Genomic DNA, 27,988 nt, shown 5'->3' with positions numbered 1-27,988 from the left:
GAAACAGCACGCGCAAACTACACCAGGAGTGGGCAAAACCAAAATAACAAGAGACACTTTTCGAATTTGGTTAAAAAAAAAAACCTCAACATTTCTTAAGAACTGCAATGCACTTCGTGTTGGTGGTGGTGAATACGAGACGGGAGTTGTCCCTTAATGAGTAACGGGGTCACGAAGGAAGTCCTCCAAGAGACGCCACAGGTTGCCGACCCGGCTGGGCCGACGCTAAAAGTAACGCGACGCTGTCAAACGGAGCAACGTGTAAGGACATTTATTGCAATACTGTCATCACTTCGCGTCGATGCGCGCGCTTCCTTCACAACGTCTATTTTGAAGTTGAGTCGTGAAGACCGGGGCGGCATCCGTTACGGGATGTGCCACGGCCTTGCAAGCTCAGCGGGGATTTGAGCCTGGGCGATGCCTGGTAGTGTGGATCATCATCATCGTCATCATCATCACCATGCATGACAGACGGGTTGCAAGAGGCGCCGTGAGCAGGGGAGGGCAATTCAGCAAAACACAATTGTAGTTCGGCACTGCCCCCCGCCCCGCCACTCCCACCTTCACCAAACCCCCATTGACCAGCACGGTGAAGTATGGTCAAATATCCCTTACGCAGCCGCAGCAGTGCATTGAAGGGTCCGCGTACACGTGACGGTTCCGTATCAGGCGCGGGTGGCAGCTGTAGACACTCACAGCTGGAAGGACACGGGTTCAAATCCTGGTCACGCGTCGACTTAGCCCATCATCATCAATCAGAAGTCGATACAAAATAACTAACAGTTTGTGCCAAGTCAGCAATACTACCAGTGTCTTGTATGTGCATTGTGCTGGGATGATTTTAGCAAGTTCCACGGTGGCAATGAATTTCAACTCAACAGTGGCGATTAATTAGTAATGAGTGGTGGGCGCGATCGGAAACTGGTGTGGGAGTCTGGTGGTGGTGGTTGACATCTATTAATCGATTACAATTGAGTCACGTGTGTCGATGTCTTGCGATGGGTTTATGTGACCCCAATTACAGAAGCCACTTGTGACCGCTTACCATTCACCACCAAAGTTACAAGAAGAATAGATTCCTGAATGGAAGGTTGCACGCACGCACCTCCAAGGAAGGACAGATCTCATGGGCAGATTTATCGCGGCGATAACCAAGCACCAGCATACCCACTGATACACGTGCGTAAGTGTCACGACGAAGCATGCAGGCCCGCGCAGTTGAAGGCGTACTCTGCGCTCGGAAAAGCCGCACCGAGTCTCAAGACTGTTTTTCAGGAGCATCCTGCCAAGTTTTCGTGGCAGGGAGGCGACGTTGCTGTGTAATCCCGATTGAGTCATTAAGCAGGCCATTTTTTGTTCAGCATTCCAATGTTTTAGCCAATCCCTGTGACATGTTTGTATGTGGGTTGGATTTCGGTGTGTTTTTTTTTACTCTGGGAGGACAGCTGTACAGGGTAGAACAGACATAAACTCCGTATAGCCTGAACAGACTGTTGGGACAAGTGCTGTTATCGAACGTCTATGAAGGCCAGCACAGTGCACGAGGTTGCCAACACTACGCCCGGCCGGTGATGTTTACACAGCACACTAGGTACTAAATTGAGACCGAGTCGATCTAGGTAAGGCCCAGGAGCGATTCAGATAATCGTCACTGGTGTTGGCTGTGAGCGGGAACCGAACCCGGGGTGCCGGGTTCGAAGCGCAGCGCGCAATACCGCTCCAACACCGCTCCACCACCGCTCCCCTCCCACACACAAACTCCACAGTCTCTCAACAGCAATCGCCATTCGCCACTAAGTGGCGGTGATGTCACCACGGCGCTTGTGCCAGGCCATGTGCACCTTAAGGCAACATTTTTTGGAAGCTTGTTTTAAAATCCAGGTGTGGGGGTTGATGGATCACGTATAGATGATGTAGGGGACAAGTTCTGGTCCCCCCACCCCTCCGTATTAAGCCGAGCGGAATGTATGTTTCAGACCAGTTTGTGTGTGTGGGGAAGATTTCAGTGTTCTCCGGGCATTCGGGTCTGCTTCTACACGGTACATAAACACTCGAGGAAATTGTGAAACATCCCTAGCAGCGCCTTCGTGAAGAAGACTTCCAGAGACCATCTCTAAAATCAGCATGCATAGAGACTTAGTGGCTGATATAACGTCTAACAACGTTCTAGAAGGGTTTGCTTATTTGCATTAAGCATACTCCGAAAGTCAGAGTTCTGGATTGCTTGTTCTCAAACAGAATGCCTAGGAAGTTGATTTAACGCTCGTGCTTAATTGTTTAACAAATAACATCCTCCCCGTCGTCACTGAACGAAGAAATTCCTCCAGCGGAGTGTGAAGTTAAAGGCCAAAGAAAGCGGCGAGGGCAGAGGGCAAAGCCCCCGCGCCCCGCATCGCCCGCGGTTCCCAGCGTAACCACCACATCGCGATCCGAGTGCGTGCGCAGGTGAACGAGAGCAGGCCGATGGCAGACGCGCCGAGTTTGGTTTAAACGTGTATTCAACGCAGTCGAAGTCAGCCAAAGCAGTCAGCCACGCCTGGCGCGGGTTAAAATAAACACACGGGTGGACCGCAGACAGAGAGGAGTCCCTGCGTCCCTACAGCATGGATCACCTTGCCACAAACACCGGAAGCCAGAGGATCGAGCCACTGGTGGCGAGATAATGGGGGGGGGGGGCGGGGGGGTAACACTCAACAATTTGCTACCTACACCCCCCTCCCCTATCACGAACCCACGGCGATTCATGGTCATGATTCCAGAATTTTTTTTTTTACAAGTAACCTGTACGGACGTGATCGTCCGTCTGTCCGTCCGTCCCTCCAGCCAGCAAAACGTTTGTTTTAAAATAATAGCATGACATTGTGGCGAATGTAGCGGTCTCCAAGTCGCTGCACAGCGATCTCACATTCCGAACAAAATATATACCAATGGAACAAAAGCATCGGTTCTTGGGTGACGCGCTATTCAACGCATGTACGAAGAGCTTTGAGAATCGATGGCGGCGGCGGCGACGATGATGAATGAATGCATCGATGCGTCGTCGTTTACACACTCGAGACAGTTCGTCATTGTGACGCGGTTTCAGCACAAAACCTAAACTCCTTCCACGCCACCCCTCGCGATCAAACTCCACCAAACATTCGACACTTCGCCCTGGGCCCAGGCAATGCTTAGAGGCATGCAGCACCATCACTGGTTAATAATGACAACAATAGTAATGATAATAGCAGTAATAACAACGATAATGATACAATAGTAAAAAGTATTATCGTTACACATGTACACGCGAGTTGTCCGTTTGAACAGCATCCAGGGCGGCTGGGCTCTTATAAATAAAAATACCAAAAGACGTCGCTCCAGAGTTTTACAAAGCGTTACACATTTACATATTAACATGACAACGTAGGATGTCACGGAGACCCCGCAGATTGTGGAATTGAGGAGTGGGTTGGCAGTTGGGGGAGGGTGCACAAGACGTGCTCGTGTGCGCGTGTCAAGAGCCCATCCACGTGTGTTTGGGGCACTTCTCACGCACGTGGCTGGCCTTGTGCACGTTAGAAATAATTCACTCCCCTTCCCCCGTGCCATCGGGCCAACACTGCAATTCGATGAAGGTAGCAACTCGAGGGTCGTTGAGCTGTAATCAAGGATGTACACAGTCTTGACTCGTTTAACAGTGCAGTGAATGGATGGTCGCGTCCCCGCCCCCTAGTGGCTGTAGAGGTGACGTGAACGCCGCACAGACAACGCGAGTCGAAAAAGCGCATCGAGATTCTTGCAGACACAACAACACCCATGCATGCATCGCGAACGTAGGAGTCGATATTAATCGATCAAACGATGAAACGCAAATGAGCCTGGGTTGAATTTGCACCGGCTGGATTGAGCAAGGCGCGGGCGCAGATACCCGGGGGCACGTTGGCGATCTCCTCCGCCAACGTCAAGCCGGAAGATTCGGGGACGTATACGCAGTGCTTGGCGGTCGCCCATCATCCAAGCACGAGACGTGATGGGAACTGCCGAGCTTGCGAGATCCGACAGGATCGGGCGCCTCGTGGGTCATGTGGCTCCACTGTATTTGTAACATCTACATCAATCGTGTAAAAGCAACAAAATAAAAAGCAATTCTCACGACCAAGTCGTCGGCCGCGTGTACAGCGGGCGCAGAAAGCCAATGTTAATCAATCGTATGGTTACATGCCAAGTATTTTAATAACGAACAACCCAGGGTTTGAGTCCACCTGCCAGATTTAACAACGATGTCCGAATACTTCTCATGCGTTTTACTAAAAACACCCGGACTGGACACAACAGTGTTGCCGAGCATTGGCCTTGCATAAGTGTCCGGTCGCTTGACTTGTCGCGATGTTTTCGCCCGCGTCTCTGTGCCATGTGGAAGTGGTGGTGATGTAGCGGTGGTGGTGTAGCGATTAGCTCCACTGTATTTTTAGCCCGCGTCTCTGTGCCATGTGGAAGTGGTGGTGGTGGAGCGGTTCGCGCACTGAGAGCCCGGTGACCCCGAGTTCGAATCTCGCTCACACCTACCACACCAGTGACAATTATCAGAACCTGTCCTGGGCCTCCCCTAGGTTGACTCGGCCTCAAATGAGAACCCGGTGTGGTGTAAACATCGCCACTGGGGAGACAAAGGCGGCCGGGCGTGGCACTGGGCTGGCCACCCACCCCCTCGTGCCGTTGCCGGCCTTCAGAGGCGCTTGCAAACAGCACTTGCTCAAACAGTGTTGAGGTTATACAGCGAATATTTGTCTTCGTGTACGCATGGACAACAGGATCATTGGGTTAGCCTGGCCACTGTTTATTCCCCTTTTTCACTCATACATCCGAGCCATGCCAGAGTGAGGCCCTCACGGTAATGGATAGTTTTTCCACTGGAAATTTGCCGAGCCATGCCAGGGCCAAACTGTAAAACTGGCCTCACAAGACAGTTAAGGCCCACTGAGCTATAGAGCTCTTTTTTACAAGCGACCTGGCCACAAATGATAGCTCAACGAAGTGGCTTATCATGTGGAAATATAAAGCAGCCAAATACTCTAAACGCGTGTTGATTCTAAATGTGGAGGGAAAAAACAGAGGACCCGGAGAAAAAGCCACACGACCACGGAGAGATCATGCAAACTCCAAATATACAGGCGTCAGGGTCGGGATCGAACCCACGACCTCATACTGATAATATCAGGCCACCGTGGCACCCTATACGAATTTGGCTCGGGACCAAGTAGGGTCAGGGGTAAGGTTAATCGTTTTCATCGTACGCATGACCTCCATACGACTCTCGACTCGTTCATTGTAAGTGACATCAGTAAGCACTGCTCGGCTTCTGCAGTGGTGAAACCTGGCGCATCGTGAACTGTGCTGGGCTAGTTCGGTACGGCTTCGGTGCGGGTCGGTTGTAAAGTGACAAAGAGACCGGGATGAGATTTTGTACGACAATTGCAATAACAGCTCTGAGTCATGGCAATCGAGCTTCAAGTTGGGCTCTTGTTTGTCACGAGTTTTACATACATTAAGAGAAACCTTAACTACACCAGGCTTATCAGTCCAGTAAGTGGCTCAAGCAGTTCAGGGTTGGGGTTCAGATTGACCCTTGTTGATATCCAAATAGCGGCCGTGTTCAGCCATCCACTTGACAGTTTTGTTTCCTTTCAAAATTGACAAGCTGGGACAAACAAGAAGCCACACCTCGTGGACCCTATGCGGACTCTGTCTGTGCCACGTGCTCACACCGACTGGGGCAGTCGACAGCCGTTGCAGCGATTGGATGTTCCGAAAAGAGTGCCCCCGAGTTTAAAAAAGGGGCAGGACAATAAGGCCTGATTTGAATCGCTTATTTTTAATGCAATAACTTTTATTACAAAAAAAATACGACGGCCGCAGTGAATAGCTGCCGGCCGCTTCCCTGTTCATGTGCCAAACCCACCGCTGCGTCACAGCTGCCTTTATTCTCAAACATAAATAAAGGGGACGTGCGTGCAGGCATTGGGAGATGAGAGGTGCGCAGAGACTGCGGGTGAAACAGTCTAGCAAAGGGCCTCAAAACGAAGCAGGATTTTCACACAATCTAAAAAAAACCACCTGCGGTAACGACAAAAATACTGTAACAAAGAACATCGCAAGCCATCTGCTAATCATAAAACCCCGCGGCCGTGAACACAGCGAGTCTGGAAATATGATGGTTTCCGATGATGGTTCTCGACCTCAGGTCTTTGGGGAGCAAAAATAAACGAATGTGGGCTAGAATTTACACGTCCATTGAACCATCAACTGTGTTCAAAGCCCCAGGGAACACGAGGCCACTTATGCCACGATCTTTAACGACAAAAAGTTATGTTATTCTGATAAAGTTGCCAATAGATATTTGTGGATTAGCCAATGACAACCTGAAATGAAATTGTTGGCCTTGGATACAAAAATAAGTTTGTAAAGTGTGGAAGACACACCGTGACGCTGAAATGATCACACTTTTCAAATGACCAAAAAATATACCAAATTTACTCAAATTTCAAGACAAAGTGGCTTCTTCGTGTTGCCATAGCTTAGCATGCACCCCGATCAAGTGCACACACACACACACAAAAACCGCCATCCGCCACTAAGTGGCGGTGACGTCACCGCGGCGCTTGTGCCAGGCTATGTGCACGTTGAGGCCACACACGCACCCACACGCACACGTACGCACGCACGCAGACACACGCACAGGTGGAGGCAAATCTGTCGGCATGAAAACGTTGCTTAGGTTGAGAGCTCCCGAGGCCTGAAGCTGGGAACAATCCACGCCACGGTGGAGCTGCTCGTAAACACGACCGACCGGAGACACGCGCGAACCAACGCCGACGGAGCGAGGGGGGGGGGGGGGGAGCTGCATGACGCGGCGCGTCACGGTGGAGACAAAACCAGCCGCGACCAGCCGCCGGGACGTGCCGTTTCCTTGGAGGTGGCCGGAGGAGGGGGGAGAACCCCGCGGAGTAATTCTCGAGAAGTAGCCCCAACGCCGCGGCCACCCTCGACGCTTACACCCCCCACCCCTCTCTCTCTCTCTCTCTCGCGCAGCCCACGGGAGGCGCCGAAGGGCAGCGTTGCACCTCGCAGGAGAAATCCGTGATGTCGCAGGTTTTAGCGCTCGCTCCCTCTCGCACCTCGGGAGATGTGTGTGTGCGGGGGGACCCACGTTTTGGATTGACGTGTGGCCCAGCGATGAACTCGCATCCAGGCGCAGGCGACCGCTATTGGCGTTCAGGACAGTTGCTGCGGCCACTTGGCCGCTCGCTCGCCGTGGCCGACAGAACTCCGTGACAGTTTTAAGTGTTGTTGAGAGCGGCGGGGGAGGGGGGGGGGGTTAGGGGAGTTGCGGATGGTGTAGGCGAGCAGGGGAGTGGTCAGGCGGGCGGCTGGGCTGACGAAGCGCTGGGGGAGCTGGGGGAGGATGTGAGAGAGAGCACTTTGCGACGTCACGAAGCCCCCTTCGGCAGGACACAGCCTCCAGTGACCCGCGTCGTTCAAGTGTTTTATCGTTCAGATGCTGGCTCATGACAAACGTTCCTGGGTAATTAGTTGTCCTGTTTGCGAGAGTGTCTGTCCTTTTTTGTTTCTCTATTAACTTAATGATTATGTTTTTATACGTTGTCACTGAAATGTCTCTCGGTAACGAGCAAAGTTTGTATTTTATTTTCTCTTCTCATTTCCCACGATGGTATGCCAACCGTGTTGAGGTATTATCTTACACCCAGCTCGGAAGTCATCCACTCTAAGCCCTGATAAAGCCTGTAGGAACACACAAATACGCACACACACACACAAACGTGTTCATGTATAGATACGTGCAATTTTACACAACAACAACAGTGCCAGTACGTATGTTGAACTTCTTTCGCACTGTATGTAGCGGGGTTAGATATTAGGTTTAAGTTGAAGGGTTTGGGGTCAGGATTAGAAGGTATAAGTGTTAGTGAAGGCTTGGGGATTGGCGTTATCGTTAAGGTTTATGGTTAACTTTTAATGGATAACTTTTTTGTTATTTGTGCTTTTTGTTTTGGTGCGTTTTCTTAATCCGTTGATTCATTTGAGTTTTCTTGGTAGCAGGGGTTTTCATGTGCTTGGTATGTATGTGTGTGTGTGTTGTGCTTCTTTGGCACCATGAGTAGCCAACCGCGTATATGGGATTTGGTCATCCTATATAATTAATGTATAGCGTTGTTGGATGCTGTTGGCATGAATGACGATATATAAAATTAAAAGTATTATTATTAGGTGTTAGAATCATGGGTTAGTTATGAGTTAAGAGTTCGAATTAGGATCAAGGGGTAGGGTTAGATTCAAGCATTGGAGTTCCGCGTGAAGGTTAGATTTAAGGTCAGCATTAAAACTAAAAAGAAAAATGATTGAACTATTTTTTTTATTTTAGCAGGTAAGTCCCACTGGGCTATGTAGCTCTTTTTCAGAAGCAACCTGGCCACAAATGAAAGCTCAATAAAGTGGCTTATCATGTGGAAATCTATAACAGCCAAACACTCTAAACGCGTGTTTCTAAATGTGAAGGGGGGGAGGACTCGGGAGAAAAATCTACACAGACCAAGGGAAGAGAGATACTGCAAACTCCAAATATACAGCAGGCGTCTGAGTCGGGATTGAACCCACGACCTCCTGTATACCAGGTGAGGAAGTTAACATCTCGCATTAATGGTAGGGGTTGAGTGGGTATCAAGTGGTGCAGTCACACTCACCCCTCTCCCGTGAGGGCACAGCAGGCCTGGATGTGCCACGGGTGGTCCTTGAAGGACGTCAGCTTCAGGTACTGGGAAATCTCCGCGGCCGACATGCAGCCCTTCATGTCCTGCTTGTTGGCGAAGATGAGCACGGACGCCTTGCGGAGATCCTACCAGCAGGAGACAGGTGGTAATGCAGAGACAAAGATCCCCCCCGTATAGCCTTTAACAGACTGCAGAGGCAAGTGCTGTCACAGAGAGCACCTAAGAAGGCCAACAAAGGCAAAGGCACATGAGGGAGCGGGTGGCCAGCACCAGAGTTTTGGCATTTAAACAGGTACTACAGGTACTCAATTAAGGTAGAGTACCTGTAGGGATGGTCCAGGACCGGTTCAAATATTCGCCACTGTTATTGATCGTGAGTTTGGTGTGCGAACTGGACAAACACAAAGAGTCCTCCGACAACCACACAGACTGACGGAGGAGGCAAATGCTGTCATAGCAAGCACCGATCAAGAGCAAAACGCCATACCAGTGGATTGTGCGGCAAGCATCATGCCCGGCCACCTTTATTTTCCCAGTGGTGATATTTATGCATCACATCACATACACATATTCAGTTTACGTCGACCTAACTGAGGCACAGGACAGGTTCATATACCAATTGTCAGCGATATGAAGGTAGACATACCCACGCATACATTGGTTATTCACCGGTACATGCCGTATTAATGAAGGCGTCTGCACACAAAAGTAGTTGATTTGAAGGTAAATGACATCTTCACGATGCCATCGTCCCCACCGCTATTGAATGATCGCAACACATCACATCACCGTCACTTCCTTCTGCCAAATCCCGCAAACGCCGCGCAGTCGACACCCAAACTCCCAAAGGCTCGGTTGCGCACGCACAAACAGGAGCCGCTTGTTGGGTTGGGTTTCTCTTTTTAACGGTCGCGTTGTCGCTTGGCTCCCTGTGTACCCCGCACAGCCTCTGCCCCTACCCCCCCCCCACCACCTCAGCTACAACGTCACTTCGGTGCGGCGCCGACGCTCACCTCGTGGGCGAGCATGCGGTACAGTTCCTCCTTGGTGATGGCCAGTCGCTCGCGGTCCGTGCTGTCAATCACCACGATCACAAACTGCACACCAACGGGGGCACGGGCACACGACCAGAGTCAGAAGCTGCACCTGCTGGTCGGGCGGCTCCGTGTGCGTTGGTGGGCTGGGGCACGTAGAGGGGTGGGGGGTGTCGGTCAATCACACCGGGAAGGTGGAGGCATCGAAGAGTGGGCATGGTAACGATCCACCAATTAATTGATCACGATCGATGAGTTACTGGACAAGTCGACTGCCCCGCACCTCTGATTAGCACGGTTGGCTACGGCCGGTGCGAAAGAAGTTAAAAATACATACACGTTTCAGCATTGTTAAATTCATAATCATTTTGTTCATGACATGTGTATGTAAAATCAGTCACATAAGCATCAATGATGTATTCAATATTTATATTTCAGATAGGTTCATGGAAACAGTGGGGTCATGGATACCCTACAGGCACTAGAGAGATTCTACACAAACCACAATGACAAAAAAACGATTGGTCCATGAATCAAACCGTGACGCCGAACTGTGACCAATCGTTGCATTGCCGGGAAGGGGAAACGTCGCACACTTATTAGAGAGGTCAGGGGTTTTGGTGGAGGGGCAAGCTCAGGGATAAGTAGAAAGCAGGGGGCCTGGGTTCGATCCCTGATTCGGGTGCCTTTCTCTATGCGGAGTTTAAATTTCTCCCCCTGTTCTGCACTGGTTTCCGCTGGGTTTTCCGTTTTAGCTAAGAAGAAAACACACACACACAATGTAACAGGTATTTGGGCAAACACCCCAAACGCTGAAACAAAATACCTAAAAATTACTCAATTGGAATTCGCAGCAGGGGGGGGGAGGTGTAGCGTTGCTAATCTGTAAACATCGCTCCCAGACTGCGAAAACTTGGCAGGGCCCTCCTGACAAGAGTCATGAGACTCATCGAGGCTCTCCGAGCCAAGCAAGAGGAATCAGAAGATTTATTTATACTGGAGGAATCCGATGAGCTATGGAGCTCTCTCTCGCAAATGTCCAGTAGGGGCGGGTCAGAACCTTAAAACAACAAACAATACAAAAACACGACAGCACAGCCTAGGCAAGGTAAATAAATCACTTAAAATTTATATAAATACAACTAAACTATCTTTTATCTTACTGGGTAAAGCCCACTGAGGTATTAACTTATCTTTCAGAAAGCGACCTGGCCACAAAAGACAGCTCAACAAAGTGGCGTATCATCACGTGGAAATGTATAGCATCAAAATAATCTGAATAATCTAAATGCATATTTATAAATGTGGAAGGGGAAAAAAACCCGGAGAAAAATATACGGGGGTCATGGCAAAGTGTGGGGCATGTGCTTTAAGTCAACATCTGGGTAAGGGCTGCGTAATGGTGCATGGGACGGGAGTCGGGTTAACATGAGGGCTTCAATTCCTCTGGTGGTACGCACGCTAGTAGATCTCGTCAAAGGTGGTACATTATATATACGCACACCGCGCTGTGCTTTGTGTGCAACGCGGGAACCGCGCTCCCCCAACCAGCACGACGGGGAACTGTATTGTATTCATAATGATGCCGTCGTCCTGCACGATTTAAGACCGGAAGCAGGTGGATGGCTTCACTCTTCTGGCAAATCGCCCGAAGATGCTGGATGTAATTACTAGTGAAACGTCACAGTACTCAAATTCTAAATGTTGTGGATTCACTCTTCAAACACACCGGTGGGCTGAAGAAGTAACTAATTGGTGTTTGTTAACGTGACACATTTTTTACCGATTGGCCGTGTCGGGTGGTGGAGGGTTGCGGCACATTTATACTTACGCGATTTAACCCAAAAACTTTTATTATGAATAATACTGGTCGCTTAAAGTCTACGTGTTAAACTGTATTGTATGTATGTAGAACTTCTTTCGCACCGTACGTAGCCAACCGTGCTAAATCGGAGGTGCAGTACGAACACCCCAATATTCCACGCCCAACCGTTGTCAATGATACGACACAACACGATAAATAGAAGCATTAGGGAATGTATCAATGTGACGAGTCAATTATTATATAAAAATTATGTTTTAGACACATGATAAATGTGTGGAACGGTGCATATAAGAATATATTGTTTTCGATTCATTCGTGTAAACCCTACGGCCACGAAGCAGCTCTACATTCACCATAACTGCAAAAGCAAAATCATGAGAATACAACGAAAGCACGAGGAGACCACATTCTTACATGCTCGGTAAGCATGGGAAGATTCAATGAATCAATTACATTTATTATTTCGATCAGAATGAAGGAATGGAATTTTGTGCGTACAAATCCATTATTAACCGTCAGGCTAATGGAACAAAGGAGGTGGAAACAAATGAGACAGACAATACAAACAAGGCAGCAGAAACGAGACAAAAAACAGAACTAAATGGTGAGCTATGATGGTGACAATGTGTCGACATGCACACGCCTACGACTGGACAACATACACACTCCCTCCAGCCACACGGTGGCATAACAGCATCTTGGCGCTCATTTTAACGGAACATAACCACCGCTCGGCATCATGGGTTGCCAGGAGAGAACGAGTGTAAGAAATGGGCAAAGTCAATGCCGATAAACACGAGGTGGGGAGTCATGGGTGAGAGAAAGAGTCAGGGCTGGGTAGAGAGCCACACACACACGGGCTGGGAGGCAGGGTGCCGCCGCTCACCTCGGTGTTGGTGTAGTACGTGTTCCAGGAGGTGCGCAGAGACTCCTGCCCTCCGATATCCCACACGATGAAGTGCGTGTTCTTCACCACGATCTCTTCCACGTTGCTGCCTATCGTCGGGGAGGTGTGCACCACCTCGTTCATCAGGCTGTAGCGGCAGGGCAGAGGACACGGACATAGTCAGGGAGTAAACACGATCGTGGATGCAGTGGGAGGATGATGAAAAGACGGGGATGAAAATAGGCAGATAGAGAAAATTAAATATCATGATATCTACCTTCAACGAATGTGTTCTAACGTGAGTGGTTGCGCTGCTGTGCAAGAGGTCGACTTGATCCGACACCCCACGGCATGATGTCGACAGCGCAATCGGGATGAAATTGTGAGAAGAGACAAAGTTATTTTATTTTCAAGTGTGGGGGAGGTTGGAGGATACCGTTTTGTGTTTTGCGTGCGGAGACTCTGGGTTTGTTGCAGGCAGGCTCGAAGTACTCACAACTGATAGAGTATCGTCGTCTTCCCGGCGTTGTCCAACCCCACCACAATAACCTTGTGCTCTGAAAAAAAACAACAACGAGCGGGCAGCGTTAATAGACGAGCGACGAACTCGCGTCCACCCAACAGACATGAACGATTGTGAACAGGTGAAATGCACACGTGGACTTAAATATAACACCGATGTTAGTTTTTGGATAGGGCTGCACCATATGTTTATTTACATACTTTGGAAATCTCTTTTTTGTTCTTGAAAAAAAAAGAGAAATTGGGCCGTCATGAATCTCTCTGCTTTTATGGTCTACGGAGCAGGAATACAATTTCAGGGGCTGCCAACAGCAGTGCAGACGCAAGAGCTGAAAGAACTAGAGAAAATGTGCTGGAACTGAAATTAATAACATTAATGATTACATAAAAGCTATTGTTTCTGTAATATATCAACAATAACTTACCAAGTAATTCATAGGCTATGACTACGCCTCCATTGTTGATACCATCAGAGATACGATGATGTTTACAACAATCAATTAAAATCCATTTGAAGCTCACAACACATGCATCAAAACACACGCCTGCAAGAACTGGTGTTTTTCCCTTCATATACTTTGTAAGTAATTGACACGAGCTCTACAGTCACGAGCTGCCACTATATCCACCACAATGTTAATAAACGAATCAATTATCAAATTTAATCGCCACACCGAATCGTGAGACTTCGTCACGTTGCCAGCGATTAATCGTTAAGACTAACACTACGGATTAACCTCGCAAACTTCCCCAATACATCTCTTTACACTGTGCCACAACAACCGCCGTTCGCCACTAAGTCGCGGTGACGTCACCACGGTGCTTGTGCCAAACTATGTGCACCTTGAGCCCACGTGATGTGCGAGATCTGTGTTAATGTTTATACTGTGCCACGCGCGTGCGTGCACGTGCACACACGCATACAAACAGACGAGTCATTCGGAACGCCCGTCAGTCACCCGGTGGACAGCTCAGGCTGTGCACTGCACTATTAAATCCAGGTGTCAAGGAATATACTTAAACCGGTGAACCCGGCACAGTGGGGGGGGGGGGGGGGCACCATTCGCACCACCGGGACAAGTGCGGCACGATAAATAAATGAGCACCGATGACACCGAACCACAGGACCCGTAACAGGATTTGCAGTGCACGGCGCTGTGGGCTTGGGTAGCGGGTGAATAAAAGGGCTCCGGGGCTGGGCGGTACAGAGCGAGGGTGCAGATTGTGCTTATTAATTATCCACGAGGTGTGGCCGCGAGCGTAACTTGACCATTAGCGACCGCGAACCCCCCCCGTGCTGCGATGGTGCAGAATGGCGGGCGGAGCTTCGGCCGGTACCAACACCGTCATCAAGAGCGCTGTTGTCATAGCCGTAACAATACAACTGGCGATGTGCAATTCACGTAGTGTCTGAATGCGACCCCGGTGTGCCCGATGCTGTCCACAAACGGCGGGGATGGTTTGTTTTGTTCAGAGTGCCGAGTCGGCACTTGTTGGGAGGGGGGGGGGGTAGATTTTCGACCTTCGGATTGCGAGCCACGCATGGCCAAACGCCGCACCCACCTGGCCACTTATTTTATAATAAATGAGACACCGCAAACGACATGGCAACTACATTTAACAATTACTGCTGTCGAGGACGCGAGTGGTTAGATCATGTCCATCAATTATTTGAGAGCAATGGAATGCAGTAAAATAATTGTTTGATGCCGGAGCAAGTTTTTGGGGAAACATGGCCACTGTAAAAAAATATATATCAATGTGCATAAAAATTATTTTAACTTAAATAATGCGTACAGTCTTCACTCACTCTCGAAGAGAGACAGAGAATAACTCAGAGGCACGAGGAACCAAAAAAGACGAGCAGGATGGCATCCGAGCAATAGCCAGTGGCGTTTTACACGTGGGAGGAAGCCGACGTGTGTGCGAGAGGGAAACGCTCGATGCCATACAGACAGAACAGGTTGAGTCGACATTTTTGCTGCACTGCATTATCCTGGCGAGTCAGGATTATGGCACTTCGACACCTACGGTAAGGGAGTTTCACAACAATCACGTGCGGTCCACCAACACTTCGCTGCCTCCGGTGCCGAATTACAGGCGTGCGAGAGCCTCCATCGCTCGGCGAATCAGGACTTACCGATATTTAAAATGTAGGAAGCAATTTCTTTCGGGGCATCCCGCATATTAATAGAAGCACTGATTGACGACTCATGAACAAAGCACAATGATGTATTCACTCACAGAACATTGCACAACTAATCACTGGGTCGGAGCCTCTCTGACCATGGGTTTTTACTTGCTTCTGATAATAGCAATTCCGCGGAACTGGAAGCGAAAGAATAATATTTGGACAGTGATTCGGACCACGTCACAAAGTACTGAATGGGAGGATTTTACGCTCAGTCACCCAGTTATTTCTCTCTCCCCCTCTCTCTTCTGGGGAGAGTGGGGGGGTCATCATGACTATCGCCATCGTCATCATGACAGCCAACATCATTTTCATGAGCATCACCAATACCATCACCATGGTCTCAGCCATCACCATTACCAACACGATTACCATGACCACCAACATCGCCATCTTAACGGCTGCTGTCATAATAATCAATGTGACCCCTGTTATCGGCAAGATAATTTTGTTCACTGAACTGTAAATGTGTTTTTAAAAAGGACGTCTTTTCTCCTACTTTATCCCCATCGTGCTAATATTGGTGTCGTGTCTTGAAGAAATAATTTATAGGGAACTCACGCACAGCAGCGCAATCCTCAGTTACAGAACGCTCCAAAAAGGCGGATATTGCAAAACTACTTCTGAGATCCCTTCAAGTGACCTCTGGTGCACACATAGTAACGTTTGTCACGTGATAGCCAGACTGATATTTTTAATACTCAAGAGCTGGAATTTAGCCAAGTTAATTGAAGAACCAATTTGAACAAAATTACTTATGTATATGATGACTAAATAATAATTGGTGACTGGGCTGAACCACCAACTCACCACACTTGCGAGAGAACCCACTCGACCACCTTCTGTAACTGTGTTTTTTATGTTTGTAACTTAATGGAAAACAAGCAAAACAACAAGCGGTTCTTACGTTGTAGCTACACACCGAGACTGTGTGTCCTGGATAGTCCTGTAGGCGTTTAAATCTCCACCAATGAAAAACAAAAGATGTAATGCGATATTCAGGAGCCCTCTGTTAATCTCATTGTAACAAAATAGCTGTACTTTTAATCCCTCGCTGCAGAGATGCCACGACAGCACCCATTTCATTGGATAGTAAAATGCTATCCAATGAAATGGATAGTATTTTACAAGGTTGTAATTGAACTGATTTTGTACAAAAAACACCTCTTGAGGCCAAGAGGTAAAGTTCGATTGTGAAATGTGTAATTTGGAAACTCTGGGAACACATGGTTCTTTTCTTATGAATACAAATTCCTGTTAAATGTTGGCAAGTTTATACAAATGCAAAGCTTGTTATTTGTTTTCAACTGTGGCCTCTTAACGGGTACGAACATTCTTACTAAACGTCCGAGTTTCTGGTGAGCAGATGCTACACGTTGAGGCAGGCCCACTATTTTCAGGACGTGCTCTTTTGATGTCCAAGCGCTGCCACCACCACACCACACCGCGGCCTCTCTTCCTTCTGCTCACCTTGGAGTTGTTGTAATGTTAACACCAGACCTTCCAGTTCTGCTCTCGCAAGTATCCCAACACGTGGTTTAACAGTCTTCCACTTCGATGCATCCCCAAAATGCCTGCCTTGCTCAGCAAACTGCCCCTCCTCCACTCTACCACGGCCCCGGTTCCCACCTATCACGGCCCCCTTTTCCTCATTACGCCTAGAACACTCTGCTGCCATTTTTTATATGCTTTCAAAGTTGCTTTAACCTATCCCCTCCCATGAAATTCATAGGACGCGAGGGGACACACCCGCACAATTGCATTAAAAGAGAAATACGCCGACCACAACAGCTTAGGCAGCCACGTGACGAACATCAGTTGCCCGGTATGCCGCGTGAGCATATCCAGCGCGTGGTGCAAAGGTCAGCAGGGCAGGAGGGGAGGGGGTAAAAGGTGAGGCGTTCTTGCGTGGAAGTGCAGTCACCGCACCGTATGTATGTAAGCATGTTGAATTTCTTTGGCACCGTGCGTAGCCAACCATGCGAATCGGAGGTGTGCGGTTAGGACAAAAAACTCAACACAAAAAGCAGTTCTAAATGTATAAGTTGACCGCGCTGTCCGACATTCGGGAAAGTGGTGTGGCCAGACCCGGACCATTAATGGCCACGCAGGACCCCTGCAGCGTTAAAATCAGGAGCAAGGCTGGGTCCAGTGCAATGGTATTTTTAACATTGACGTTCCCCGTTAACATCCGCCTCGCAACCCCCACCATCCCCGGCAATTATGCCAAAATTCACGATATTATCATTACAGTACCAAGCAAAAATGTGCGTTTCCGTACCTCGTACGCCCACTGACAGCAAAGCCACAATACGTGGCCATTCGCGACACATTTATCGCGACACACACACATGCGCATGAAATCTGCCACTGATATGTGTTTCCTGTAACACTTTACGAATATAACAAATGTATTTGGTCAAGATTAATATTCATTATGCCTATCAAACGTTGTTTGAATTGTTTACATTTTATTCCATGCGTACTTAATTTTCACGCCGTATTTATTTTGGCAAGTCTGGAAAAACGGGTCAAGCGAAAAAAAATGTTTTTAGGATGTCAACATTTCAGGCACGCATTTAACGCAGAGCTCTAACTCAAGTTGGATCGATTAAATGCCTCGTCCCTCGGGGCCCAGCGTGAACGTGACCAGGCAGTGACTTTAAACCGGGAATTTTAAAACAGGAAAGATGCTCCCCGGGGGAGGTCATGGGGCTCCTGTGCTGTATGGAGTGGGGACAAACACACGACAAAGATAGAGATCCCCCCCCCTATAGCCTGAGCAAAACTTTTGGGGCAAGTGCCGTTAGCGAGCACCTATGGAGGCCGGCACGGCACACAAGGCGGTGGGTGGCCAGCACCACGCCCGGCCGCTTTTGTCACCCCAGTGGTGATGTTTTACACACTGCACCAGGTACTCATTTTGAGTCCGAGTTGCCCACGGGGAGGCCCAGGACCGGTTCAGATATTAATCAACGCTGTTTATTGTGAGCGGGAATCGAACTCGGGACGTTGGGTTCGTGGCGCAGCGCGCTAACCGCGACACTACCGCCAGCACCACGAGCACACACACACGTGCACACAGGGGTGAAGACTGGCAGTAACGCACGGCCAAAGTGCTCACTTGTAGAGCACTTTGGCCCTCTCTTTGTAAACCAATTGCATAGAGTCCTCAATCCTTTTCCCGATTCAAGGGAGACGGAACTTAAGAAAGGCAAAGAGATATTATCTTGTAGATTTGTACCTACGCTGGATGCCCCGGGGACTATAACTGGAGTATAAGGTTTCATCAACGAGAAGGCAAGGCTTTAAAGTGTTTAAGACTATAATTATCGCCATAGTAAAATGGAATGAGGTAATGATGATGCTTGAAGGTGCCCCAGACCATAAATTGAACGTTTTTGTTCCAATTAACAAAGCTTAAAACTCACATCAGGTATTCATATTCTTGGTTCTTTCGTAGAAGGGAAACAATAAAATAATAAAAAATATATATTTATTTTTATTCTTCTTATTATTTTATTGTTTCCCTTCTATGTGACTTTACCGAAGGAACCAAGAATGTTAATCCCTGCAGTCACGAAAGCTTTAAATCAAAATCACATCAGGTAGCCCAGGACATAGCTTATGTGTACATGACACATTAATTTTGTCCAGGATGAATCTTCCTTCAAGCACAGGTGGTAAAGGTGATAGATGTAAAGTACATACACTTTACCCAACTCATATGTGGACCTGCCTATCAACTAATTGTAGTGTTGATTTAAAGCTTTCATGACTGCAGGAATTCATATTCTTGGTTCTTTCGGTAAAGTCACGTAGAAGGGAAACAATAAAAAAATAAAACAATACAATTCTCACGGCGTTTCGACTGCAACACAAGCAATCATCATCGGGTGTGAAAATCACACTTTTTTCAAAATTGTCTTGCTGTGGTTTTCACACCTGATGATGATTGCTTGTGTTGCAGTCGAAACGTCGTGAGAATTTTGTTTTATATTTTTATTATTTTATTGTTTCCCTTCTACGTGACTTTACCGAAAGAACCAAGAATATAACTGTGGTGTATTAATTTATACTCCTGGGTGAACAGAGATGACGGAGACAAAGGGGGAAGGAGGCTTCAGAGACTCGCACACTTGGTCCAACTGCCGTGCCCGGGAGATCGCATCAGGACGTATGTATGTGTGCTGAACTTCTTTTGCACCATACGTAGCCAACCGTGCTAGTCGGAGGTGTTGGGGGAAGGATGATGACCGCAAGTCAAAGGTGCTAACCGACCATTGCACCACGGCAGCATCCATAAGCACAGGTGCCAGGTGTAAACATTTAACCACAAAAAATGCAACATTTTTCTGGTGGAATGCACTAAAGAATGTAACTGTAGCAATGCATGGGTACAAAGATTAAGTGCTATGGCTTCAAGAATTTATCAGCAGACTAGAATTAATAGTGTTTAGTTATGATAAACATTAAAAAGTTACCAAGTGAGACTTTGATCAGCTTGATACAACTGGCTTATCTTCCAAGAAAGGTCTCTCAGGTGTCTTGATCTTTCAGCCTCCGTTTACAGCGGTGTGTTCTATTTCCAAGACTTTTGCTGACTTGCATGTGTCAGTCTGGGGAAGGATACCTGTTAGTGAGTGTCCTGATATCCTCCGGTAGGGCTCAGAGCACAGCAAACCCTTCCCTCTCGCCGGTTTAGCTATCGTTGGTTTTGCACCAAATTTATCGAGGTATAGCTCGCCGATCGCAGTCATGTGGCTGGACCAATTCGCGGTTGACCGCGAGATTCCTGTATGCATCGTAACAGCACTGCTCGCGATGATGCTGCAGCGGAAGAACACACGTGCCATCTTGTCCCAGGTCACGTGTTCCCAGCCTCTAGTGAGGCAGTGAGATTCAGCCGCAATATTTTACTTCCCGCAGTTTACAGTACTGTACACAGTGTCTATACATTTCTATACATTTACCGAACAAGTTATATTAGTACGGTTCGATTAGCACAGTTGGCTACGTACGGTGCGTTCAAATAGTTTGGGTTGATGTAGGCTAAAATAAAATGTGTCGTATGACAAAGCATGAACCAAACCTCTTGTTTCGTCATTTTCCTGTTGAGTTTGCGGATCGCGGATTTACCGATTGCAGATATTTACAAGAACGTAACCCCCGCGATGGGCAAAGGGTTTGTCACGTCTTTACAAATACTCACAGGGCGAGCGCTTCTTACATTTGCCAGATGCGTGACGCTCACATAGCCCAAGGGGAAGGAGCAACACTACGCTACCGTCACAAGAAAAATGCCCAACCGTACGCAACCATTCGTAACTCATGCTAAAATGTCCCCCACTGTTGCCCTTTAAGACACAAGCTCCGCCAAAATTCTAAAGTGATGCTCAAAAACTCCACGTACCCAAGAGCATCGCGGCCCCATGCTGTGCCTTCATTTACAATCTCAAGGCTGGTATGTTCAACCCATCCTGCACGATTTATTTGGCAGCCGGCGACTCTGAATGGAAAATGTCCCCTAAGTGCTCTACGTATATTTAATGCTCTTCTTAAGCAAGTTGCGTGCTGGTGTGTGGGGGGGTTGTTTTGCTCACTATCCACGGGGATGTAAGAAATCGCCGATTTATCGATTGAAACCGATTCTCAGGCTTACAGTACACTTAACAAAATCGTGCGAGTAAGATTCAATAATATTCGGTGCGTATTTAAACAAAAATTCCCCAAACCACTTTGAGAGAATCTGCAGAAGCGGACCATTAAAAACTGTACACTTCACCCCAAGAGTAATACACTTTCAAATCAATTCCTAATTTGAATCGTGACCCTGAATGATGGAGTGGATGATTAATTGCTTCCTTCATGATTATCCAGGTAACTATTCACTGCTTGCGCAAATCGATTAAATATTGCGATCTGGGGCCACGATTCAACATCAACGGATTCTTTTTTTGCTCTTTGTTCTAATTTGTTTTAATGATTGTGCTTTTTTCAGTCAAAAATTGCACAATTGTCAAAATATAACACGGAGATATGATTTACATACAATCAGCGTGAGCCTTAAATAGCTGATTTTCAATGCACATACCAAGTATATTACATTACTTTAAACAATGCACTGTTCTTACATGCTGACTAATTATTCACAGTCGGTATTGCACTGAGCTAACGAGAGAAACTAAATATTTGTTTTCGTTTTACTAGCGAAAGCCCACTGAGCTGCATAGCTCTTATTCAGAAGAGATTTGGCCACAAATGATAACCCAAGGAAGTGGCTTATCATGTGGAAATGTATAGCAGCCAAATACTGTAAAACACATGTTGAGTCTAAATGTGGAGGGAAAAACTGGAGGACCTGGAGAAAAAATCCACATGACCACGGGGAGAACAAGCAAACTTCAAATATACAGGCATCATCAGGGTCAGGATCAAACCCACGACCTCCTGTATGTCAGGCAAGGTAGTAAGCATCTCGTTACCGCGGCGTAATCAGCACTTGTGAGTGCTTAATGTACTCTGGCCACTGGCTGGACAAACCGCTAAGTGCTGTACACATGTACGTTTGTGTTTTGCCTGCTGGGGGCAGTTGGTGTTTTCCATTGGCCACAGCAAAGGCTGCGTGTGTTAGGCAATATTTGCGTGGGCTCAATTTTCATGGGTCCTACACCAGCACTGGAAAAAAAATGTGACCTGCACCCGTCAACAACGCACAGATGGCTGGAATTCACAAAACAACCTCTCTTTCCAAATGCACAAAGGTTTCCCTTTTAGTCTGGAGAGACCATATGGCTGAGTGTTGCTCGTGAGCGTATATTAAGGCCGGGACAGCACACCATAGGGTGCTGTGGATAACTATGTGCCCAACCGTCTTCTGCTAAATGGTGCTGATGTTGACCACAGCACATAATTATAATTTTATGCCGAGTCAACCTAAGCAAGGCCCAGACCAAGTTCAAATACCAATGGGTGCTGGTGCGCATGGCTAGAAAACAAGCCTGGGTCTCTGTGATCATAGTGGGGTGTGCAAAAAAATACTATGCCACCACTCACTGATTCCAATCACACAAACAAATAATCTGACTCACTTTGTCAGACACACGAATAAATCAAATTACATTTGGTTTTCTTTGTTTTGCAAGGCGCACAGGGGTGCACGTGCATCTAATTACTTCTCAATCCAGAACAATGATTGACCAACAGCTATGTAAACGATGCATCAATTAATATAAATGAAGCTCACAAAACTTCCTACGAATTGTGCAGGTATGAAGTGATTATCTACGTATTTTAATTTGAACACGTAGTAAGTGGTTCACACAGAGTATGTTTTCGTTTGCATTCTGACCACAAGTATTGTGGTTAATGCAGACATGATTTCTTGTAAAAGGTTTCAGTTTGGTGTTTTAACGTCTTAACACCTGTTTTGTTGCCAGAAAAAAGGGGAAAACCTATTCTAATTACATTTACTTCTATATAAAAAAGAGCACCGATTATTGAACCAAAACTTGACCCAGAATGATGACAAGTGAAAAGAGTACTGGCTATTCATACGATCCCCAGTCTAAATCAGTGTATTATTTAACCAGGTGAGAGATGATTTATATAACGCATGTATTTATCTTTATCGAGGAACACTTGGTAAACTCATCATCATGAACCAAAGTCGAAACACTGCTGGATAAAGTCTGCCCATGACGTCAACATCACTCAGTGTCCTGTGATACAATCCATTCGCTCTGTCACCTGAACTCAAATAATCGCTCCATCTCCTTGTTGGGAGTGTTCTCCTCTTTGGGCTGCCATTCCATCACTAGTCTCGTCCATCCACCATCGTTACTTGTAGCGATGTTTCCTACCTAAGCCCATCACTCACTTTCGTCAATTTATCTTCGATTTATGTTTCATAATCCATGTACTCCTATTTTTGTTTCTCAGTCTCATTCTGAGCACGCAACTCTCCTTGTTTTATAGTACACTTATCAGCTTTCAATCAATATTCTTTGTCGGTTTCCACTTGTCGAATCTATACAGTGGTACAGAACTCCACCGTGCGTGTCATTTTAACGCTGCCTTATAAGAGGCACATAAATAGTCCATTAGCAATTCAGTCAATGTCCCTTCTTCAGGTAAAAGTGACTTGATTGCACTTTACGGTATGGTGCCTCAAAAACTTTAAATTAAGTTAACAACAAAAAACATTCTAACAAACAAATGCAATTACATTCTTTTTTTAGTCACTATTATTTTTAGGCTGTGAGCCAGACACCAAAAAACACACTCTAGCTTACAATTGTCAGAGGGTCTGTAATGTGCACTGTGCAGCAGACTCGGCCTGCATGGGGAAGGAAAATAAAGCATCCTCAAACAGGGAATCGAACCGATTTTGCTTCTGCGTGTGACCTGGCCCAGCAGTGAGCACGACGACCATCTCCAGTGTGGAGAGCGAACTCGCTTTTTAGGCGCGGAAAGATGAATCGTATAAAAGAAAATTACTCGGCAAGAACACACAGTGCCTGATGACCAAGGAAGGCAAAGAGGCACCCTTAAATTAACCATAATTATCAATAACGATTTCCCTTTCTGTATCCTTCCCCTGACCCTGTCTCTGCTCCAAATTTATTTCAGAATTTTCCCTGATTTATCACACACACTGCTTCCTCGGTGTGTTGCGACAGGGATGGAATTGGATGTTTTGATGAATGTGCACATGGCGATCGTGTATGCCATTTGACCATACTTCACCACGCTGGTCAGTGAGGGTTAGTAAAGGTGTGGAGCATAGATGTTGGATCATGGAGTACGAAAACACCAATGGAGTTTGTTTCCTGTACTACAGCCCTATAACGCCTGTAATTCATAGCTGCTGGCATCCAAGCACTATTCGGGCTCAATCCTGCTGAGCTTCCGAGATCTGATGAATATGATGAAATCTGGTCTTAAATATGAAGTATAGTAATAATGTATAACGATTGGTAAAAACAAACACCACACGCAAACACACGCACTGGCAGATCAAGGTCGCTCTGCTGATGATGATGGGTCGTGTTTAAGCATGACGACTCATCACGGTGGACAAGGGTCTATTAAAAAAACAAATATTTCAGCAGGTAAGGCCCACTGAGCTAGATAGATATTTTTCAGCAGTGACCTGGCTATCACAATTGATATCTCAACGAAGAGGCTTACAGTATCGTGTGAAAATGTACAGCAGACTCCAAACGCACGTTTCTAAATGTGAAGGGAAAAACCGGAGGACCCGGAGAAAAATCCACACGACCACGGGGGGGGGGGGGGGAAGAGAGATGCAAACCCACGACCTCCTGTATACAATGCGAGGTAGTTAACAGCTCATTTCCTCCGGCGTGACCAGCAGAGAAACGCGGCAGCGGCGTTCGTAACAACGACCGGCGGCGATGAGAAGGCCACCTTACAACTCAGAATCTGAATATTTCATTTAAAAAAAGGACTCACATCCAGCCAAATTTTCATTCAGTCACGGAAGGTGTAGTGTCACTAATCCCCCCCCCCCCCCACCTAGTCTCTTGACGCAACCGAGGGTGAAATGACCGGAAAAGTCACTCACTCACTCTGTCACTCACGTGCCACCACCCATTGACTCGAACTGACAAATTGTGCCGGGCCAGACTGGCGTCATGGGGGAGGTGTGTGCAATGTGTGCGTCCAAACACATACACGGAAGACAAGCTCTGAGAAATGTAATCCCATTAAAGTTCTCAGGCTTGGCACGGTAACAATATAATTTAGGAATTTGTCGATCCAGGCCGACATTAACAAAATAACACCCCACAAAGAAAACCAATGAACGAAAACAACAAAAAAGCGAACCGGTATCAACCACTCGCTCTCCCTGTTTGTAGGAAGATATTTGGTAAAGGTTTGTGTTTAAAAAAAAAACACATCGCTTTTAACGCGTTTGTGTTACGTGTCCGGAACGCGTTTGTCGCCGTGGAAACGGCTCGCACAACAACGTCGACATTTGTTGTACCGTCGGTGTCTTTGGTGGAATGCAAAAGAAAACGGCACCGACAATTAATTATACCGTAAACCTCGGTGGGGGGTGGGTGGCTTTCTCTGCGGGGCCAGATTCTCATTAAACACGGAGGGGGGGTGGATTAGATTTCGCTTATGCCTGCGTTGGCCACTTCAGCCAGTCTTAAGCCGGTTTATCCTTCCCGTACGGACAAGAACGTTGCTTCTTTATCCCGAAACGAACCCTAACCTTTAACCCCACGGCGCTAACCTCGTAGCCGGTTGATGCGTTTTGCGCGCAAAGCAGCAGCTCATCCATAACCGAGCGTCGCCTCTCTCTCTCTCTGCCCCCTCTCGCTCTCTGCTGCTCTTGGTATCATGAACATAGCCACCAACAGTGGTCCACCGATTGCCTAATGAAATATTCAATTTGAGTAAGAAGCTACACCCGGCTCATTTCCGTGTCTCACTTAAGTAATGAGATGACAATCACCCTCGTTCAGTCTCACTGAAGTAAAAAAAATAACCCTTGGTTCAATGTCACAAAAAATATAACATTACTCGTGTCTCGGTGAAGGAAGATTTCTCAAGTTGTATCTCACTGAAGATGGTCCTAATAGTCTCACTGATGGAGATAACCAGAGTTGTATCTCACTGAAGATGGTCCTAGTAGTGTCTCACTGATGGAGATAACCCGAGTTGTATCTCACTGAAGATGGTCCAAGTAGTGTCTCACTGATGGAGATAACCCGAGTTGTATCTCACTGAAGATGGTCCTAGTAGTGTCTCACTGATGGAGATAACCCGAGTTATATCTCACTGAAGATGGTCCTAATAGTCTCACTGATGGAGATAACCCGAGTTGTATCTCACTGAAGATGGTCCTAGTAGTGTCTCACTGATGGAGATAACCCGAGTTGTATCTCACTGAAGATGGTCCAAGTAGTGTCTCACTGATGGAGATAACCCGAGTTGTATCTCACTGAAGATGGTCCTAGTAGTGTCTCACTGATGGAGATAACCCGAGTTATATCTCACTGAAGATGGTCCTAATAGTCTCACTGATGGAGATAACCCGAGTTGTATCTCACTGAAGATGGTCCTAGTAGTGTCTCACTGATGGAGATAACCCGAGTTGTATCTCACTGAAGATGGTCCAAGTAGTGTCTCACTGATGGAGATAACCCGAGTTGTATCTCACTGAAGATGGTCCTAGTAGTGTCTCACTGATGGAGATAACCCGAGTTATATCTCACTGAAGATGGTCCTAATAGTCTCACTGATGGAGATAACCCGAGTTGTATCTCACTGAAGATGGTCCTAGTAGTGTCTCACTGATGGAGATAACCCGAGTTGTATCTCACTGAAGATGGTCCTAGTAGTGTCTCACTGATGGAGATAACCCCAGTTATATCTCACTGAAGATGGTCCTAGTAGTGTCTCACTGATAGAGATAACCCGACCCGAGTTGAATCTCACTGAAGTTAATAAAATAACTATCACTCACGGTCTCGGTGAAGTAAGAAGCTAAGCGCCAAGGTCCAGTGTCTACACTGACACCCGTGAGCATGAACGCCGCAGCACTGAGGCTGCCACCACAGCCCATCCCCCACGTACCTTCATTGTTAAATAGGCGCCAGAGTTTTGAGAAGAGGATGCCCATGGCAGCACGTGCCGGGTAGCGGGGCCCGCAGCCCGGCCAGCGGAGGGGCACGTCGGGGGAGGTCTCGCGGGGGACAAGGGGAGTCTATAGGACGGTACAAGGGGAGTCTATAGAACGGGACAAGGGGAGTCTATAGGACGGGACAAGGGGAGTCTATAGGACGGGACAAGGGGAGTCTATAGGACGGGACAAGGGGAGTGTATAGAACGGGACAAGGGGAGTCTATAGTACGGGACAAGGGGAGTCTATAGTACGGGACAAGGGGAGTCTATAGGACGGGACAAGGGGAGTCTATAGAACGGGACAAGGGGAGTCTATAGAACGGGACAAGGGGAGTCTATAGAACGGGCCAAGGGGAGTCTATAGAACGGGGCAAGGGGAGTCTATAGAACGGGACAAGGGGAGTCTATAGAACGGGACAAGGGGCGTCTATAGAACGGGACAAGGGGAGTCTATAGAACGGGACAAGGGGAGTCTATAGGACGGGACAAGGGGAGTCTATAGAACGGGACAAGGGGAGTCTATAGAACGGGACAAGGGGAGTCTATAGAACGGGACAAGGGGAGTCTATAGAACGGGACAAGGAGACATCGGGGTCTGCAGGATCTCCCAGAAGACGCGGCGGCGGACACTGGGAGACCCAGCAAGAAGACAACGCTGGCGACACGGGCAAGCCCCACGGCAGCGCGGAGCCGCGCTCTCGGCCGCTAGGCCTCGGCTCAACCAGCCCTCGCCTCCGCCGTCCCTTCCCTCACGCCCCGGGTGCTTCTCGCTTGCGAGACTCGCGCGAGCGGTTCGGTCTCCTGCCCCCGGGCCCGTGGGCGACGGCGGAGCTCCGCGCGGGGGTTCTCCGGGTGTCTCCGCGGGCTGTGGACGAGATCCCCCCTTCCCCCGTCTTCTTCTTCTTCTCTCAACGTCTTCGTCGCTAACTCGCTCGCTCGCCTTGTGGCCCGCGTCGCCTCCGCCTCCTCCACGTCCTCTCGGGCCGGGGGGAGGGTGGGAGAGAGGGGGGGGTGTGGCTGCCGGGGTCAAGAGGCGGGGCCAGGGTTTAGAGGGGGGGGGGGCCGACGTCACGGATTCCGGGGTTACGGGGCCCCGCCTCTAGA

At 47.8% G+C, this 27,988-nt stretch overlaps 1 protein-coding gene across 1 annotated transcript; it reads right to left on the bottom strand.

The window, feature by feature from the left end:
• Positions 1-256: 256 nt before the first annotated feature.
• Positions 257-27,912, bottom strand: ARL5C (ARF like GTPase 5C). The gene is made up of 6 exons (XM_032944887.2): positions 26,837-27,912; positions 13,007-13,067; positions 12,511-12,658; positions 9,779-9,862; positions 8,739-8,890; positions 257-7,779 (listed from the first exon to the last, which is right to left on the bottom strand). The coding sequence occupies exons 1-6, from the start codon at positions 26,880-26,882 to the stop codon at positions 7,731-7,733; spliced, it is 540 nt and encodes a 179-aa protein (XP_032800778.1). The 5' UTR covers positions 26,883-27,912; the 3' UTR covers positions 257-7,730.
• Positions 27,913-27,988: the final 76 nt, after the last annotated feature.

The sequence above is a fragment of the Petromyzon marinus genome, chromosome 4 (genome assembly GCF_048934315.1).
Source record: "Petromyzon marinus isolate PM22_M1 ecotype Great Lakes invasive population chromosome 4, UKy_Petmar_22M1.pri1.0, whole genome shotgun sequence".
Classification (NCBI taxonomy): domain Eukaryota; kingdom Metazoa; phylum Chordata; class Hyperoartia; order Petromyzontiformes; family Petromyzontidae; genus Petromyzon; species Petromyzon marinus.
The sequence above is the reverse complement of the archived record's forward strand: the minus strand, read 5'-3'. Positions and strand labels throughout refer to the sequence as shown.

What these genes read in the sequence shown, in the direction of transcription:
- ARL5C (XM_032944887.2), bottom strand. Translation starts at nt 26,882, where the DNA reads ATGGGCATCCTCTTCTCAAAACTCTGGCGCCTATTTAACAATGAAG. An exon ending in GCGCCTATTTAACAATGAAG is followed by an intron (nt 13,068 to 26,836) that starts GTACGTGGGGGA and finishes GTTTTTTTTCAG; the next exon opens with AGCACAAGGTTATTGTGGTG. An exon ending in ACGACGATACTCTATCAGTT is followed by an intron (nt 12,659 to 13,006) that starts GTGAGTACTTCG and finishes CTGCCGCTACAG; the next exon opens with CCTGATGAACGAGGTGGTGC.